Source organism: Meles meles, chromosome 5 (genome assembly GCF_922984935.1).
Source record: "Meles meles chromosome 5, mMelMel3.1 paternal haplotype, whole genome shotgun sequence".
In the NCBI taxonomy this organism is placed as follows: domain Eukaryota; kingdom Metazoa; phylum Chordata; class Mammalia; order Carnivora; family Mustelidae; genus Meles; species Meles meles.
The window spans coordinates 64,743,080-64,763,091 of record NC_060070.1 but is presented as its reverse complement, the minus strand read 5'-3'; the positions used below and the strand labels follow the sequence as shown (position 1 = coordinate 64,763,091).

The following is a 20,012-nucleotide window of genomic DNA, read 5'->3' as shown; positions in this document are numbered from 1 at the left end:
TACAATCTGGGGGGGGGGGGGGGGGGGAACCTTCTGCTTCTCTGGACCTATAAGAAGAAAAGCCAACAAGCATCTTTTTTCCTCCTTCTGTATTCCACAATTACATTTCATATTCACCCAGGAAATACTGTTAAGGTGAAGAAATCAGAAATCCATGTTGATCTAACATATACCTACTAGTTCCAGAACTTCCATTTCTTTGTCTATGAAATGGATATAAATGCAACCTGACCTTCCTACCTCACAAAATTTCCAGTCAAATAACAAATATGAAAAATATTTTCTCAATCACAAAAGCACTCCACAAGTGTAGTGTGATTAATCATAAAAAGATTAAAATCACATGGGGCTTAATAATGAAAGAGGCTATTAAGTTCAGTGTCTACTGATTTCTGCATAGAAAAATTTGATTGTTTACAGGGCTGAAAGATAACTATCCACATTTCTAGCTACTGTTACTCCTTTCAATAAGCACTTACGGCAAAATTAATCAAGTTTGACTTTTAGTGAAAACAGCATACTAGTGGTTAAGCACAAAACCTTAAAAAGGTAGAAAGTTTACTGTTTCATTTGTTTTTAACGCTATTGTCTTGTTCACATAGTTTGTAGCAGTCAGTATTACAGTCCCTCCGGAAGACTTGTAGTTAGTCTTCCAGACACTGAGCACTAAGAAACCAAACACTGGCTCAGTTCAAGTATCTACTGAGTTATCCCATTCTAGGCACTGTTCAGAGCCTTGAAGAAATAAAGATGCAGCCATCCTGGACCTCAATCACCTTGCTATCTAGCAGAGGGGAGTGGAAGTGAATATACAATTTGCGCCCATGCTGGTCAATGTGGTGACAGATACACCAGACGCCCATAATAGATGCTACAGGAGGACTCCTTCCAACCTGGGGATGTCGGGAAAGCATTGGGGAGTCTTTCAGGATAAGCAGGAGAGACCCAGCAATTACACTCCTGGGTATTTACCCTGAAGATAGAAATGTAGTGACCCGAAGGGGCACCTGCACCCCAATGTTTATAGTAGCAATGTCCACAATAGCCAAACTATGGAAAGAACCCAGATGTCCATTGACAGATGAATGGATAAAGAAGATGATACACACACACACACACACACACACACACATACACACACAATGGAATACTACTCAGCCATCAAAAAATGAAATCTTGCCATTTGCAACAATGTGGATGGAACTAGAGGGTATTAAGCTAAGCAAAATAGTCAATCAGAGAAAGACAATTATCATATGAACTCACCCATAAGTGAAATTTAAGAAACGAACAGAAGAACAAAGGGGAAGGGAAGGAAAAATAAAGACGAAATCAGAGAGGGAGACAAATCATAAAAGACTCTTAATCATAGGAAACAAACTGAGGGTTGTTAGAGGGGAGAGGGGTAGGGGGCTGGGATAACTAGATGATGGACATGAAGGAGGACACATGATGTAATGAACACTGGGTGTTCTATAAGACTGATGAATCACTAAATTCTACCTCTGAAACTAATAATACACTGTATGTTAATTAACTGAACTTGTATTTTAAAATTTTTAAAAATTTAAAAAATAAAAAGAATAAGTAGGAGAAAAAGTAAGGTACCTTCTCCCCAACCTATTACAAAAAGTTATGTTGGATAACTATCAACCTACGAGATTTTGAGGAATGGCAAACTTGATGAAATATGTCTTAGAATCACTGCCCACAGCACTAAAATGTTTCTCTATTACAAAGATAAAGTCTATATGTTTTTAAAACAGCTGCACTCACACCCTTTATTACAGTAGCAACCCATCAGGCAAGGAAATAACGCATCATCTCCCGCTGTAGTCAGCTTCTGGTAAACTGTTCTATTCTGCTACTTGCTCCTTGGGAGACTCATTAAAAGGTTTATCTGACAAGATGAATGAAATTAACAGTCACAGTTATCCTTTGGACTATTTGTGGAATGTACCTAAACTTTGTTCCTATGTCCCATGTGATCCTAAAAGTAAAGCATATACCTAGTGGGACAAGCAGGTGAGCCAATGAGAAGGCCTGGCTGTGCCAGGAGCCCACCACATAATCACTTCAGCTGTCTAGGACTCAATTTCCTCTCTCGCTAAGGTAATGAAGTAGATGGCCTTCTCAGTCAACTCCACGTCTAAAAATCTACCTGTCCATTCTAATGGATTATATTACTCAAAAGGCCTGCCTATAGAAGTTAACAAAATGATTTCAAAATGCAGCTTTCCCTCAGGAACAAAGTTTGAGGCAGGTGTTGTTTTTTTTTCTTAAATCCTAATAGAAGCTAAGTAAAATGAATGCACAGGTGTTTCATTGCTTTTCGACAATAAAAACATTAAGTGCATGAAGGTGAAAAACCACAAAAACTAATGTGTTTACAGTTTGGCTTCCTTCTCTGTATGTGCGCTTCTACTCTCACACATAATTACATTCAATAAAAGCCTTCTTTCTCAATCATAAAAAAAAAATGATGAGCCAGGTTTTCTGGTATAAAATCAAAGCTAATTAAGGTTCAAACAAACTTGTGAAAAGTTTTGAAAAGAGTTATATCGGTCAATTTTAGTTAATTTTTGCACAGTTTTGGCTTTGGACATTAATTTAGTGCGTATGAACACAGAGAAAAAAAAGTAATGCTTAAATGCAAAACAAAACTAGCAACAGAAGGAGTTCTTGACCTTCAGGCCAACTCCTTTTTTAACTCCCACAATAGATCAGTTCACCTACCAGTCGGATCAGCCTCATCATGTCATTCCTCAAGGGTGAAATTCTCATTCACCCACATAACTCACTCCACATCAAAAAAAAAAACAAAACAAAAACCATAGCAATGAGGCATCACCAATAGGGCTATGACATTCCACTAAGACAGTATATCCTGATGCACAAGGTAATTATTCACAGTCAGTAGATATATTCTGTCCAACAACTTATGAGACCACCTTGATTTTTCCCCCTCTCATTTTTTGGTGGGAGAGGAGTAAGCCCTCCCCAGCTGGGAACTGTCCACAACTTACCAGGACATGTTGACAACACAATGAAACAGATGTAAAATGTAAAGTCATCACATGATAACTTCACAACGTGGAGAAAGATGCAAGCAATCAATCTCACCAGTATTAATGTACTGAAAACTTGAACACTTCCGGTTTTAAGGTAAGGAAAATATAGCTAAGTTTTTCTAGCAAGAGAAAAAAATGACAAACCAGCTATTTGAGACTGTATAGGAAGTGATTGTAAGAGAGCCAGTATTTCATTCAGAGCTGCGGAAATCTAGGCGTGTGTTCACCAACACCTCCCCTCACACCCTGCAATCCATCAACCATCTCCAATTTATTCTTTACACTTAGAATTATGACCAAGTCCATGTACTAAAACGGGGAGAAAGCACACAAGCATCATACGGAAAGTTTCTCTGCTTTGGGCCAGCAGGAAATTCCAGTTACTTCATTCACTGGAGCTCGTTAAGCTGCTGAAATGAAATGGGTGCTGGAGAGATCACTACGTCAGGACACAGACTTGATTTTCAGGGTTGGACTAGGTCAGACAAAGATGAATGGGGACTGAAAGTCTGAGCTCAAGGTCAAGGTCCTGTGAATCACAAAGAACTGGACGGGAGGGGAGGTAAAATAGCACACGCGCGCGCGCGCACGCACTCACACATACACACACTCTAACTAAAAGTCTGCATACTTTTGTTTGCAGGTAAGAGCGCCTTATGCGGTGCCGAAAGGTGAAAAGCAGCCCCAAAGCTCTCTGAGATCCCCAGAGATTTTTACAGATCCTGCCGGAGTCTCAAGAACTGCAATCATCTATATCCATATCTATATTGTACCCTGGCTTCTCGAACAGATTACCTTCCCCTGACCCTTTCCCACGACCTTGGCTCCTCCTCTGTGTACAGCGCCCCCGGGTCTCCTCTCAGCCTCCCACACAGAGATGGACCTGACAGGGGGACGGGCCAGACCAATTCCCACACACGCGCCCACTCGCCCCAAAGCTGCCAAGAACCTCCGGGAATCCGAGAGCCGAAGAGCGCCGCTCCTCCTGCCACCTGCGCCGCAGCCCCGTCCGGGGTCAGGCCGTGCCCACCCGAGAAGCCGACGCTAGCGGGGTGCTGGGGGTCCGGGACTCCGCGCCGCGGCCCTAGAGCCCACCCGAGACCGCCAGGGGGCGGGAGGGAGCAGCTGGCCCGGCACCTCCCCGCCTCGTTCCCCTCCCCCGGCCCGCCGGCCACTCACGGATTTTCACTCGGCGGTGGTCTAGGCGCGCGGCAGCGGCGTGCAGGGCGTCGAGGCGGCGGTGCAGCGCGGCGGTACGGTGACCCAGCGCCGCCGCCTGGCCCTCGAGCTCGCCGAAGATGTCCCCCGCGCAGCGCGACAGGTCGGCGAGCTGCGCCAGCAGGCAGACCAGGGCGTGCGAGCTGACCTGCTCCAGTGAGCGGAAGAGAGGCGCGCCCGCGGCCCCGGCCGTTTCGGGGCGGCGCAGCCGCGCGGGCTCCACGGTCCTCTGGTGGAAGGGCATGGCGGGGGGCGGCGGAGCGGGGGCGCGGGCTGGCGGCGCGGCGGGCCGCCCGGGGCGAGCGCAGCCCTCAGTCCGCCCCTCGTCGGCGCGGGGCGCGAGTGCGCATCCAACACAAAGGAAAGTCCGGGCAGCGGTGGGGCGCCGCGGGGCAGCCTGGTGGCTCCTGCCGCGGGGCGGAGGCGAGGCGGGCAGGAAGGACTGACCGACGGACGCGCGGGCGGGTGGTAGGGCGGCGAGGCAAAAGAGACCGGGCAGCCGCGGGGAAGGGCTCCGGAGGGTCGGAGCCGCGGCTGCCTGGCGCCCAGAGGAGTCCTCCCACCGCCGGGGTGCCCGGCCGCGCGCCGAGAGGAAGTTCAAGGAGCAGCTCCTGGGCGCGGGACGCGGTAGCCGCGGTGGCGAGTGGAGACGGGAGTCCCGCTCAAGTTTGCAGGGAGGCAGGAAAGAGCCGGCGGCTCCTTCCCTCCCTCCCGATTGGAGAGGGAGGAGGAAGCGGGGGAAGTGCCGCCGACACCGGGCGAGAGGGAGGGGAGGCGAAAGAAAGGAAAGGGGGAGGAGAAAAGGGCCGGACTGGGGAACCACCTGCGGCTCTCGCGGCCGCCGCGCCCAGCGCCTGAGGGGAGGTGGCGGCCCCGCGTCTCCGCGTTGAGGGCCGCGGCCGCCAAGGCCAAGCAGCTTGGGGGCTCTCACGCCGCCACCTCACTTCGCTCCAAAGCCCACGGGTGTTTGCGCCGAGCCCTCGCCCGCCCCGGAGGCCCGGCGCGGAGAGGGGTGGAGCGCAGCGCGGGCGCCGCGGAGGCGGAGGCGCAGGGGACTGCGCGGCGAACCCCGCTGGGCTGCTCACCTGCGCTCCCGCCGCGGCGGCTGGGAGTGGAGCACGCCCCGCCGCGCAGGGAACGCCCCGGGGCCTCTGAGGGTCTCCCATCCCCACCTTGGAAGTCGGCCGAGGCTTCTGGCCACTTCGGTGGACCTAAAGGAGAACATCGTGAAATCGCACAGTGGCCAGGGGGTTCTGTAGGCGACTAGGAGTCCGCGTCCCAATTGGATAAAACCATTCAGGACTTCTTTTCTGAGTTTTTCATAGCAAGGTGGCTTCTACTCTCCAACTGGAAAGGTTCTGGCTGAAATGTGTGCGGTTTGAGTTTATTCTCTCAAGCATGGGGGTGGGGAGGGATGGGGAATGGAAGAGGGGACGAGAACCGAGAAACCTGAATTAAGCCTGAAATGTGCTTATAAATTAACTGCTAATGACATGATGGCTGTGGGACACCGACTCAAACCTTATGGTTAGAAGTATTTGAGAAGACTGAATCCGAAATCCCAAAGCTAAAATCCTGCTGGTCTCATCACTGTGCTCAAAAAAGGAATCGCGGTTCTTTGGTTCCGGCCCCACAAGTGACGGGAATTGCTTGCTGTGTTGGTTGCAGTTTGGGAACCAGTCTATCAGAGCTGTGCTGAGTGTACCACAAAGTGCATTCTTCTCTCTGGGAGACACGAGAAATGCAAGACAAACAGGCCTGAGAGACGGCATCTTGAGATAAAATTTAGTAGCAGAAATGTTTTGAGATCTTTCCCCTGTTATACTACAGATCATTTTTCATAATATGGGCGGATAACAGTCTCATAATCACCCACTCTGACCAACTTCGGAGTTGTTATGAGGCACAAAGGGGCCGCTGCTCTCAGTGAAAAAAAAAATGCATGGAAATTTATGAAGCACTGTATAAATGTGAGGTACAGTATACAAATGCGCTGTCTCCTCAGGAAGTATTTGTTGAGGCATTGGCTAGAGATCCCTTAGGCTCTGTCCCTGCCATCATGAGGCTCCCAGTCCGAGGGACCACAAATAGCATTTCAAATTTACATACCATACAATTCACCTACTTAAAGTATACAACTCAAGTATTTTTTAAAGATTTTTTAAATTTAATTAATTAATTTAATTTATTAATTAAATTATTTAATTAATTTAATTAATTGTGCTGTTAGCACAAGCAGGGAGAGCAGGCTCCCCCCTGAGCACGGAGCTCAATGCAGCGCTCAGTCCTAGAACCCTGGGATCATGACCGAAGGGAGCTAAAGGCAGACACCTAACCAACTGAGACACCCGGGTGTCCCAACTCAGTATTTTTAAAATATATTCAGTTATGTAAACATCACCACAATCAAATTTAGAACATCTTAATCACCCCCTCTTCATCCTCACCACCCCGAACAGTTCTCTTCAGTAATCACTCTTTGCTTCTGTGTATCTGCCTCTTCTAGACATTTTATATAAAGGAAATCATGTAATATGTGCTACATTGTGTCTGTCCTCTTTTACTTAGCATATGTTCTTAAGGTTCATCCATGTTGTACCATATATCAGAACTTTAATTCTTTTTTATGAATGGATTCCATTGTATGGATATTCCATTGTATGGATATCACATTTTGTTGATTCATTCATCCACTGATGGACATTTGGGTTTCCATTTTTTGTCCATTATGAATACTGCCACTGTGAACATTCACGTACAAGTTTTTGTGAGGATATGTTTTCAGTTCTGTTGAATATACACCTAGGACTAGAGTGGCTGCATCATATGGTGACTATGTTTAACTTTTCGTAGAACTGCCAGACTGGTTTCCAAAGCAGCTGCACCATTTTACGTTCCCACCAGCAGTGTCTGAGGGTTCCACTTTCTCCACATCCTGACCAATACTTGTCACTATCTGTCTTTTCTATTATAGCCTCCCTAATGGTTGTGAAGTGGTATATTGTTGTGGTTCTGATTTACATTTCCCTGAGAGCTAATGATTTTGAGCATCTTTCATGTGCTTATTGGCCACTTGTTTATCTTCTTTGGAAGAAGATAACGTGTGTCTGGAGAAGTGGCTGTTCAGATCCTTTGCCCATTTTTCAATTGGATTATTGCCCTTTTTTTTAATTAAGATGTAGAGGTCTTTATATAGTCTAGCTACATGTTGTCTGTAATACATAACATTTACTTAGCACTTCAACAGTCTTTTGTGGCTAAGCATTATTCTTGATGCATTCATCCTCATCCCTTGAGACTGTTTCTTAGTCTGAAAAGAAATACAGTTCACCACATAAACTAATATAAGAGGAGCCAAAGACATGTTCGTAAATTTGTAATCCTGGGGCAACATGAATAGAATTGTTTGGTCAAATGATTTCAGTGCTCCAGAAGCTGAATTGAAACTATGTGTAACCAGAATGCTAAATAAATAGGATTCATGGAGTACCCATAACTTAAGTTTTGTTGCCTACTGTCCCATTCAAGGAGGACAGTTCTTCCTCTTCAACTGAATGATAACTCAAGGCGTTCCACAACTATCGTGTTCTCCATTCAGTAATTAAAATCTTGCCCCCTTTCCCTGCAAAGACTCTCTTGGGGCAGAAGTCAGGGCAAGGGGCTTTTCTCCTGCTCCATCTCACCTTGTCCTGGCCAACTTGCTAACAATAATATGGAGAGGGAGAAGTGGAGGGGCTGGGAAGTTTGTACTTTGACCAGCATTCTGACAAAAGGGCATCACACCCTCTGGGACTGGCAGATATTTGAAGCTGAAGTTTCCATGAGCACTTCTGTGGTCCCACACTGGGAATGTCTGACCATAATTCCTGAGATACAGGCAATGAATTCTCTCAAACTACTTATTCTACGTCAGTCTTGTTTTCCTTCAGTCCACTCCACACAGATCTTACTCCTGGGGTTCTATCAACCCTCCAGTGAGACCATTCAGGCAGAATCTCTTTTAAAATGACTTCCTACTGTGGACTCTACATGTGGTCTCTGAAGTCCACACACCTTTAGAAAGCTCATGGTTAAAAGGTAAAATAATCACCCCCATCCCAGGCATAGCCCTCCTCTGCTGCCATAGGACGCAGTGCCTTCCTCAGGTAGGAGTCTAGCAACTACCCACTGTCTGTGCCAAGTTCCAAGAGGTCCCGGGGAAGCCCTACTCACTGGGCTTCATATGAGATGCCAGTGCTCTTGCCCACAGTCGGGGGTGGGATGAGAGGCGGAGCATGAATGTAAAATTCCCAGTGCAACTCTATCCAAATAAAATCTCAGTCCCCTCCCCCTACCAATCTTAAGTCACCTCACTCTTGAACCCTCTGCATGAATGAGAATCTAACCAGCCCTCTACCAGTTACTTTGAAATCTCCACATTTTAGTCTGAATCACAACTGATTTAGGTATCCAGTATGTCATTTCCTGGTGTATCAGTCACAACTTACTGTTGAACATCCCATGAAATAATAGAACGGAACAAAACATTATGCTAATTTATCTAGAGAGGAATTTAATGCCACCTACTAAAGGGAACTGGGACTAGAAAGCAGTCTGGGAGAGAAGATGTTTGGTGTGACATGCAGTTAGAAGTATGTGCTCGGCAAGGAAAGATCTGAGGGTGGAATTCACACGGGAACTGGGCGCCAAAGAGGTGACACAGCCATGAGAATCAGCATCCCAAAAGCTAACAGATGAATATAAGGAATGACGAGCAGAGAGCTAAGGTCCAAGTGAGGGCAAGTCCCCAGCCAGGGGGCAGGAGGAGGAGAAGGGAACATTGAAGGAAAGAGGAAGCGTGGAGTAAGGAGGAAATCTGAGTGGTGACTCCCCAATTCCAAGAGCAGAGGGGCTTAAGAGTGGAAAGGTGGCCACCAGTGGCAGATGGAGTTGAGCAAGGAAGGGGTTTCCGGCAACCTCCCCAAGAGCAAGTCCTTTATGACAGTGGGGACAAAAGCCAAATTTCAGGCATATGGATAGAGAGGATATACATATGATAGAACTAGAACAGTCACAGAGAAAACTGCCTAAAAAGAAATTCAAAAACTGGCTAGATGAAGCCATATTATAAAGAAAAGTATTTTTTGCTTCAAGATGATACTTGAAAACCAGATATCCCTAAAACTGTCTGCCCTATTGGGCCATCCTCCCTCTTTCTCCTGACAGGACTTAACTTGTTTACCAGTATGTCCAACCTCTTGACATAAATCATAATTCATCTATCCCATTCTGTTTTGACAGTGGTCGGTCAGGTGTGACCCAGTTCCAAGCCAATGAAGTGTAAAGTGAATTGAGAGACTTCAACAAATATTTACCTCCCTGAGAAGAGGAGGAGGGGAGGAGAAAGGCTCTCTCATTCTCATCTCCAGTCAGATCCGCACCTGTTGCCTTTGGAGGAACTCAAGTGAGGATGGGATGTCTGGAGCTACAGCAGGATCTTGACACCATAAGGGGCAGACCAGGGGAATCAAAGGCATCTTGCAAATACTGAGCTTACCCCAAAGGGATGACTCCATATGTGCACAAGGTGTAAATCCCCATGGTCTGGGAATCGCAAGCATTACCGCATTCACCCAGGAGTTTGTAAGAAATACAGACTCTCAGGACCCACTCCAAACCAACTAAATGAAAATCTGTATTTTAACAAGCTCCCTAGGTGATTCAAATGTATTTTACAGTTTGAGAAGCACTAGCTTAAACTCCTATTGGTTGGGTTTTTCTGTTACAGTTGAATACATAGGAATTTATGAGGTGAGGAAGTAATAACTGATCCAAGGATTTGAAGATTCTGGAGAGAATGAGATGAATGTGGAAGGATGAGAATACAAGTGAAGTGGCCACATGGCCTAGGTCTCAGTAAGGAGAGAAAAAATCATGTTGGAGTGGATCTAAGAGATAGGCAGTGGTGAGGAGTTTCTAAGTTGAGTTCTTAGCAACTCAACAAGGTGAATAAAGGAACTACTGAATGAAGGTTCAGTGAAGTTGGACAGCTTGGGTAAGGAGTGAGCCCCATGTACACAGACCTACCCTCTGCACTCTAGAACCCCAGAACAGAGATATCCACCCGCCTCAGAACAACACAGTGTGAATACCAGCTGGACCGGGTGGGGGTCCAGGTAATGGTGAGGGTCATCATTAAAAGGCTGACTACAGAGTGTGTGGTAAAGAACGTGGTAGACAAAAGTAAGTAAATTGCCTAAATACAACAGGAGAGTTTCACATACAATACGGGGAAGGCCCAAGAGAATGTTCAGTGTCTGCAAAGGAGTTGAGGGAAAAATAGGCAAGAGTGTGGTGACTAGAAAGGGGGCACCAAATTTAAAATTTCAGAGATCGATCAATGACTTACGATTGTGTGCATTTAAAAAAGAAATATTCCTACCTCTGAAACTAATAATTAATTAGTTTATTAACAAATTAAATTTAAAAATAAAAAATGTTCTTAATGAGAAAAAAAGCAAACTGCATTGTTTATGGATTCTTTTTTTTAAATTATTTATTTATTTGACAGAGAGAATGAGCAGTGGGGAGAACAGAGGGAGGGAGAGACAGAGAGAAATAGATGCCCTGCTGAGCAGGGAGCTGGACAGGGAGCTTGATCCCAGGACCAGGAGATCAGGACCTGAGATAAAGGCAGATGCTCAACTGACTGAGCCACCCAGGTACCCCAAGTTGATGGATTCTTGATAATTGTCCAAAAGGTAAAAATTAAAGTCTACCTTTAATAGAAATAAAGTCCTCATTCCATTTGAAACAGTATTTTCTTTTTCTTTTTTTTTTTTTTTTTTTTTTTGAGGGAGAGAGTGTGAAGGAGGGGTTTTTGAGGGAGAGACTGTGAGGGAGGGTAGAGGCAAAGGGACAATCTTAAGCAGGCTCCATGCCCAGCACAGAGCTCCATGAGGGCACAGTCCCATGACCCTGAGATCATGACCTGAGCTGAAATCAAGAGTCAGAAACTTAACCAACTGAGCCACTAGGCACCCTAAAACAAAATATTTTCTGTAGTACTCAATAAATTTTTTCCTATAGTATTCAGTAAATTTTACCTAATATGACTCAAACTTTAAATGATAATGGATGTAGGGCTTCACCTCAGGGGCTTAGAAAAAAGAGTTTCTTCAGGCTACTATAACATATTGCCACAAACCAGGTGGCTTACAACAACAGAAATTTACTGTCACACTGTTCTAGAAGCTGGAAATAAAGATGTCAGCAGAGCGCTGTTCCCTCTGAAAACTGTCAAAAGAGAATCCTTCCTTGCCTCCTCTGGTTTCTGGTATTTGCCAACAGACTTTGGTGTTCCTTGGCTTATAGGCAGATGTATCATTCTGATCTCTGCCTCCAATTTCACATGGCCACATTCTTCCCATCCATCTCTGCTCAGTATCTCTCCTCTTATAAGGATGCCAGTCTTAACGGATTAAGGGCCCACCCTACTCCAGTAAAATTCTATCTTTTTTTTTAAAGATTTTTATTTATTTATTAAAGAGCAAAGCAAGAGGAAGCACAAGTGGAGATGGGGGACAGAGGAAGAAGGAGAAAGCAGGCTCTCTACTGAGCAGGGAGCCCAATGCGGGGCTCAATCCCAGGGTCTTGGGATCATGAACTGAGCCAAAGACAGACACGCGACTGACTGAACCACCTAGGTGCCCCAAATTCCATCTTAATTTAACACAACTGCCAATATCATTCTTCCAAATAAGGTCACATTCTGAGGTACTGGGAGTTAAGACTTCAACATATTTTTTAAAGAGACAAAATTCAATCAATAACACCAACCCAGTGAGATGACAGAAACAGACTTTAAGGTTAATTATTTAGATGAAGAGAATCTTCATGCCCAAATTATTAAAGGCAAAAAAAAAAAAAAAAAAAGCAAGAAAGAAAAAAAAAGGTACATTACTTCCAGGTCTGGGTTCTAGACCTTTCCGGGGAAGTAAGGCAAGTGGGTGCCAAGGAAGGATCATGGGATAGAAACACTGTGCGATGGTAGTGTTCTGGGCTCTGTCACAACATTCCTATGTGGCTGTCACCTCTTCCTCACTCTGAACATTCAGCAAGGGATTGGGCTCTGCTGGGGGCCTCTGTTAGACTCACTAGTCATCAAGAAATGAGAAACCAAGAAAGGAGCCCTGAGGTCCTAGGCCACATCTGACTGTGGAATCATGACTAACAATCCCCAGTTGTTTTTTCATTAACAGACCTGAAGAGAGAATAAAGAGAAATCTTATTAAATCAATTCTAAGACCAAAGTTGTATATTTTGTAAGGACTCCAAAAATGAGTGGAAAGTAACATAAGAAGTTCCCATAGAGTATACAGTATTTTCCAACATTTTTTTTTAAGATTTTATTTTTTAAAGTAATCTCTAGACCCCACGTGGGGCTCGGATTCACAACCCCAAGATCAAGCTTTGCAAACAGACTCCATGGACTGAGCCTGCCAGGTGCACCCCCCTAACTCTGAGATATGTGGTACAAATTATTGTTGCATTAAAAGTCTAATGGCTGATATATTGTCAGTATTATCTTATCCAGCAGGTGGGAGGTGGGGGGAAGCAACAAATTATCATGGTGTGGAAAAGATACACCAGGCACCCAGGCATGTAGCATTCTGTCCATAAACCACTCTAGTTTATATGTAGGGTTTGCCAAGTGATAGCAACTTCTGTCTAGCTAGTCTAGAGACTTCTAGAAACCAAAAAGTTTTTTCTGCTTTTAACGGACACAGGCAGGTAAGTGGTACTTTTCCCCAAATTAAAAATTACACTGGTCTTGGATTAGCCAGAGAGATCTTCAAATGCAAATCTGATTGTGTCCCTCCTCAGCCCAACAACCTTCAAAGCTTTTTCATTATCTTTAGGATTATCCTTAATAAGGGCCATAAAGCCCAGAGCGCGCTTTCCTTGTCTTTTTCCAGCCTTGTTTCCTGCCCGACAGAGTGTTTTCTTTAGTTAGAACATTCTCTGTGTGTGTGTCTCTCTCTCCTTCCCTCCACCCTCTCTCTCCTCCTCTCTCCCCCTGCCTCACATGCTCTTCCTCATAGTTAATTTGACTCCCCCTTCAATATTTTTTTCTCATTTTTTTAACTGAAATTCAATTAGCCAATACATAGGACATCATTAGTTTCAGATGGAGTGTTCAATAATTCATCAGTTGCATGTAACACCCAGTGCTCATCACATCATGTGCCTCCAGATTTAGATTCAAATGTCACTTCCTTGACAAAACCTGTCCTCGCCTCTCCAGCCAGATCAGGTCTCCCTATTATAGGATACTTTATTTCTTCTTGAACATGTGAGAATTTGTATTTATGTATCTATGTGGTTTTTAAATTACTATCTATATTAGAGTCTGGAAACAAATCAACTCAGATCATTCAATTAAGAAAATTTAACAAAGAGACAATGCACAGGGTGTGAGTAAATTAAGAGTGCCAACAATAGATGCTGGGACACCCAGAGACCAACAATAGTAGGAAGCCATTAGGACCCTTCAGTCTGAAGGGAGTAAGGGGAGCACCACCTCAATCCCCCTCCAGGACTGAACTCATCCTCCAGCAGTTGGGAAAGCAAGTGGCCAACAGGCATTAGCCAAATCCCTCTAAGGAACTTGTCCCCCACTAAAAGGAGCCTCCTCACTGAAGACATGCCCTTCCCCAGCAACTGCATCAATGACTAATCTACACAGAGATATAAAGGTCTAGCCCATTTGCTCCAAGTCAAGACAACTAACCGCAGGGCCATCCCAACTCACTCTGCCCAATCCTGTGTCCTTTTTCCCACCCCAAGTAGTAACCCCAAGAGTACTCCCCAGGAAACCTCCTACAGGCAGAGTATCAGAGTCTATTTCCCATAGAACCTGACCTAGAAAAAGGGTCAAGAGGAAGAATGTGTTGGAGAAGAGGACCACCTATAAAAAACGAAGTGTAGGGGTGCCTGGGTGGCTCAGTGGATTAAGCCGCTGCCTGCGGCTCAGGTCATGGTCTCAGGGTCCTGGGATCGAGCCCCGCATCGGGCTCTCTGCTCTGCAGGGAGCCTGCTTCCTCCTCTCTCTCTGCCTGCCTCTCTGCCTACTTGTGATCTCTCTCTCTGTCAAATAAATAAATAAAATCTTTAAAAAAAAAAAAAAAGAAGTGTATTTACTGCCAAAAGTCTATAGCACTGAAGCAGAGAAGGAGTGGTGGAGAAACATCCCAACCTCTCCCCTCCTGCTTTTGTATCTCTTGCCTGTACTTCACACTGCTGGAAGCCCGTGGGTGGTGTAATCCACAGGGATCAGAGTCCTGGGGTAGGACAGAGAGAGAATAGATGTGGGAAAAGAGAATCAGGCACAAATGGAGATTGACCAGAAGAGCCCACAAGTTTTGCCTCTTAGCATTTGTCTTGCTCTTCCCTCAGATGGAAACACTCTGATCCCCAGAGTAAGAGAAACACTGTGAGAAATACCTTGAGCTACTGTCAGTCACAGGGTAATGTCAATTCAGTTATATTCTATTTTTTTTAAGATTTTATTTACTTATTTTTTGACAGAGAGAGAGCGCACGAGTGCACAAGCAGGGGGAACAGCAGAGGCAGAGGGAGAAGGGAGCAGGGAGCCCGAGGAGGAGCTAGAACCCAGGACCCTGGGATCATGACCTAAGCAAAGGCTGATGCTTAACCGACTGAGCCACCCAGGCGCCCAATTTAATTATATTCTGAGAAGGACCTAAGTTGTAATAATAACTACCTTCAGAACTTCATATAGGGTAGCAGGAAAGTGGGAGAATGCAAGAAAAAAATCAATTAGCAGAAGTTATGTACCCCCCTCTATACGAGTCTTGAGGTCAAAGCTGATAATCACAAGTCCCTTCTTCTACCACCCACTCCATGTCCTCTTTACTCATGATCAGCATTGGTTGGGGTAACCCAAACCTTTATTCCTGCAGGATCTGAGTCCTGAGGACAACAGTTTTCCATCGACTATTTTGAGAATCAACAACCAAACTTCTCCTTAGTGAGTAGCCACTACATCCTGTGACAGGAGGAGCCCCAAATAACCAAGCGGGTAGTCTCAGCTTCCAATTTAATGGAACCGTGGTCTCTGGAAGACCATAAACTTTTTTCTCTCTTGTAAACAAGGGCTTCCAATGAAAAGCCACCCAGCAAGGGAGACTGAGAGATACTGCATAGGAATCAGCGTTTATGGCAGTGATGGGTAGAGAATAAATAGAAAATGACCAGAACAATGAGAAGAAATGGGAGAAGACGTGGCTGCCACAAGGGAAAGTAACGGTCAGGAGAAAGGGCTTGCCAACTATCTAAGATGAGGAAGAGATCGAAGGTGAGTTCTGAATATAACAAGTTAAAAATAAATATAACTATACCCCTTGGTAGATGATCCAGGCAATATCTAACAAGTAATTAGAAATAGAGCCTAATGCTCAAGTGAGAAGAACAGGGTGGACAATACCACTGGGAGAGGTGATCATGGGAGTAACAATTAAGTAAAACTCAGGAAGGAGATGAGATTCAGATTCAAAAAAGATTTATTAGCCATCCTCTTGGAGATTTCCAGTCATCTTCATCTTCACAAGTATAGGAAGGAGAACTTTCTCCATTTTTGACAAGAGAAAATAGAATCAACAAGATTAAGTGACTTTCTCAAAGTTGCATACAGGCAAGGTGTCTGGGTCTCTAGGGAGCTCACCAAGGAAGAGAGAATAGACAGGGAGTTGTATTTCTGAGCATCTCTCATGTGTGAGGGATTGTGATAAGCATTTTGTTCGTATTATCTCACTTAATCCTCATGCAATCTAAAGTTCGGTTTTATCATCCCCACTTTATACATGAGGAAACTGGTAGAATACATGAGGCTTGGTAGAATGAAGCCCCTTGCCCAAGATCACAATACTAGCAAGAATATGTCAGAGTCTGAAACCAGGTAAGGCACCAAGATCCGTAATTGTTCTACTGTAAGACACTACTAGGGGTCAAAGAACACACTGAAATGATGAGAGTAGAAAAAAGGTCCAGAAAAAGAAATGGGAAAGAGTTCCTCAGATAAACCTGAGATAATCCCCCCAAAGAACCTAGTGTCTAGGAAGTCAAGGAAGGGGAGAGATTTTCATTGGAAAAGCCTATGATGTCACGGAAAGCACAGTGAATTCTAGCCCCAGAAGTGCTCCAAATTGGCTGTGAGACCCTATACCAAACTCTTACATTATTTGGGCCTTATTTTCTCATGACAAAGAGTATAGAGGTCTCTCCTTTACTTACAAATTGTTCTAAAAGCAACTACCACAAGAACTAATGCAGGTCCTATGATTCAGAGAGAGAAAATAGTGGTAGAAAATTAAATACAGCAAATAAACAACACTTCATCTCAATCAGAGCAGTTAGATACAAACCCTTTGCAGTTATTCAATATACGAAGTTTACAAAGAACAAGGCAAAAGATAAAAAGAAAACCCAAATCAGAACCATTTCTTAACCAGTTTCTCCAATACCTTATTGAGACGGAATTGGAAGTACTGGTATTACACTAATACATATTATTTTTAGCGTGCTGATTTCATGTTTATATATTTAGCATAACTGCTTAGTAATCCATACTGGGTCCTTTCCATAGTATAGATTACTCCCTGTGGAGCTGTTTTTACTCAGCAGCTTTCTGAAAACTCAGCTGGCCTTCATCAACAGACAATATAAAAAGCAGCTTATAAACTGATTATTTTGTTTGCTATGAATATTGTTTACAACAGCTTCACTTGAGAAATTCCTTTCTAAACTTATGAAAGTTTTGCTTCCCAGAAGAAATGTTTTTTTCTTACGGTTAATTAAAAAAAAATTTTTTTTAAAGATTTTATTTATTTATTTGACAGAGATCACAAGTAGGCAGAGAGGCAGGCAGAGAGAAAGGAGGAAGCAGGCTCCCTGCTGAGCAGAGAACCCGATGCGGAGCTCGATCCCAGGACCCTGGGATCATGACCTGAGCCGAAGGCAGAGGCTTTAACCCACTGAGCCACCCAGGCGCCCCGTAATTAAAAATTTTTAATTGACCTTAGTTCCCTTTTCACTTTGTTCTCTGTGAAACTTCAAAACAAATTCACTGTTCTGTTGCAGTGTCTGTGCCCTCCTGACCAGGATACAACATCACCACCACAATTATCAACCTTCTACTCTATTTTCCATGACAATGGTTTTAAAAACATGATATTTATTTACTTTCTTACATGTGTATCTAGTGAGCTGTCTCAAATCCTTGGTTGAAAAGGCAGGGTGTAGGCATTAAATTTAAATTAATTATAAATTAATTATTTAATATGGGTGCCATCATTCCCAGTTAACCCCTCTTATTATATTTAGTGTTCTAAGGCCACAAATATTGTTTATACATTATCAAGGAGAGGCACCTGAACCAAATGAGCCCCCGTAGCAATTGCAGTGACCCCTCCCCTGCCCAGACTGACCAGATGGAGTGTGTCCTGCCCCCTCTGGCTGTGCCAAATCCTCTTACCCAAACAGCAGACCTCTCCCTTATCCAGGGTCCATGCTCCAAATATCGTTTCAAGAGATGATGAGGGGACTCAGATGAATTTATTTTTCAATAAACTCATTATTTACCTTCTCCAGTTTCTAACTGAGAATCCTAATTCTCAGCCTCTTCCCTCTCCTTCCTCCCTCTTCTGGCCATTTCATGATTTCATTCTTCATCTTCAAGAAAGAAAGAAAGAAAAGAAAGAGAGAGACAAAGGAAGGAAGGGAGGAAGGAGAGAGGGAGGGGGTGGGAGGGCAGGGATGGAGGGAGGAAGGAAGGGAGGAAGGAAGGAAGGAGGGAGAGAGAAAAAGAGAGAGAAGGAGGGAGGGAGGGAGGGAGGAAGGAAGGAAGGAAGGAAAAGGAAGAAAGAAAGAGAGAGGAAAGACAAGCACGAGCAAATATTAGGCTGTTAAAAAAATTGTGTACCTCATACAAGAAAGAAGTCAGAGACCAAGTCCCTCTGGTCACAATGGAAAATTAAGGACTTTCTTTTATTTCAGGAAGCTCTTCTTCAGGAAGGAACAAAGTTTCCTCTAGGATCATCTATAGAGATTGCTTGCATTTCCCACATGCAGTAAATATCTAAATTGTCTACTTCTTTTGGATTCTGGAGATCTAAGCAAAGCATGGTCAGGAAAACGGATCTTCCCCAGTTATGGAGAAGTTACTTAAGTTTAGTCTCTTTGTTTTTCTTTTTTCTTTTTATTTTCAACCCTAGTGATACCTAATATATGCATGTAACATTCTTTGAGAATGTAATTATGTAAATACAAGTAAGATATAATTCTCTTACTTAGTAGGTCTCCAGGAGAAAAATCTATACTGGGGGTTGAAAAAGTGCTTTCAGATAGGTGTAATCCCTTGCTCTCATTTTTCTCTTGGTAATTCTGGCTATTTCCATTGAAAAATGCAAAATGTTAGAATTTTTAGAAATTTATGTTTAGAATTTTTAGAAATTTTAATTGTCTTATCATACTTCAATAAATAAATATGATAAGGGGCCACTGTCAATAACAGAATAGTTCATCATCTTGTGTAGCTAATTGATTATTTGTGTTATTGCCCATCCCAAGATTTTTAATTAATTTGGGAAACTGGAACATTCTCAGAAATGTCCACAATAATATATCTTAGTCACAGGTGCCTTTACTATGGAGGTAATGAAGCTGAACCCTCGGGACCCCTTCCCATGATGTTTCCTAAGCCCTGTAAGGGGACCTCCACAGAGTCACATAATTTTGTAAAGTTGGCAAAGTCAATTATTCTTTTTTTTTCCCCTCCAAGAAGGACTCCAAAATTGCATAAGCTTTGGGCTGCATAAAATCTGGATCTATGCCTCATCTCAATGAAAAGCAATTTAGCAGTTTATTTTTCTCCAAAGTAAGACTGTAACTACAGCAAGCCAGCTCTCTTCTGTAAAATACTGTCTTAATTGCATAAGACTGAGAAAGAATGGGTGCCTATTTGGGTCATTTACATTAGGCTATTTTAAAAGTAATATGGAGGGGTGCCTGGGCGCCTGGGTGGCTCAGTGGGTTAAGCCGCTGCCTTCAGCTCAGGTCATGATCTTGGGGTCCTGGGATCGAGTCCCGCATGGGGCTCTCTGCTCAGCAGGGAGCCTGCTTCCCTCTCTCTCTCTCTGCCTGCCTCTCTATCTGCTTGTGATCTCTCTCTGTCAAATAAATAAATAAAATCTTTAAAAAAAAATAAAAAAGTAATATGGAGACGTCTTAGTGGTGCAGTCGGTTAAGCCTCTGACTCTTCCTTTGGGCTCAGGTCAGGGTCCCGAGATCAAGCCCTGCCTTAGGCTCCCCCTCGGTGCAGAGTCAGCTTGAGAGTCTCTCTCCATCTCTCTCTGCCCCTCATGCTTGTGCTCTTTCTCTAAAACAAATAAATAAATCTTCGCCAAAAAAATAACAATAAAATAAATAAGGGGTGCCTGGATGGCTTAGTCAGGTAAGGGTCTGCCTTTGGCTCAAGTCATAATCCTGGCGTCCTGGGACTGAGCCCCCAGTCGGGCTCCCTGCTCAGCTGGGAGTCTGCTTCTCCCTCCGCCTGCTGCTCCTCCCCTGCTCCAGCTTGCTCGTGCTCTCTCTTGCTTGCTCACTCTCTCGCAAATAATTAAATAAAAGATAAAATAAAATAAACAAAAGTAATATGGAAATGCA

The 20,012-nt window shown here is 44.1% G+C and overlaps 1 protein-coding gene across 2 annotated transcripts in view; it reads right to left on the bottom strand.

Annotated features, from left to right (window-relative positions):
• Positions 1-5,018, bottom strand: part of NHSL1 (NHS like 1) — a 228,541-nt gene extending 223,523 nt beyond the window's left edge. For both annotated transcript variants that reach the window (XM_046004717.1, XM_046004719.1), the window contains exon 1: positions 4,251-5,018. In XM_046004717.1, the coding sequence (XP_045860673.1) occupies positions 4,251-4,533 (283 nt within the window). In that variant the 5' untranslated portion in view covers positions 4,534-5,018. The remainder of the gene's footprint in view (positions 1-4,250) is intronic.
• Between the last annotated feature and the right edge of the window lie 14,994 nt (positions 5,019-20,012).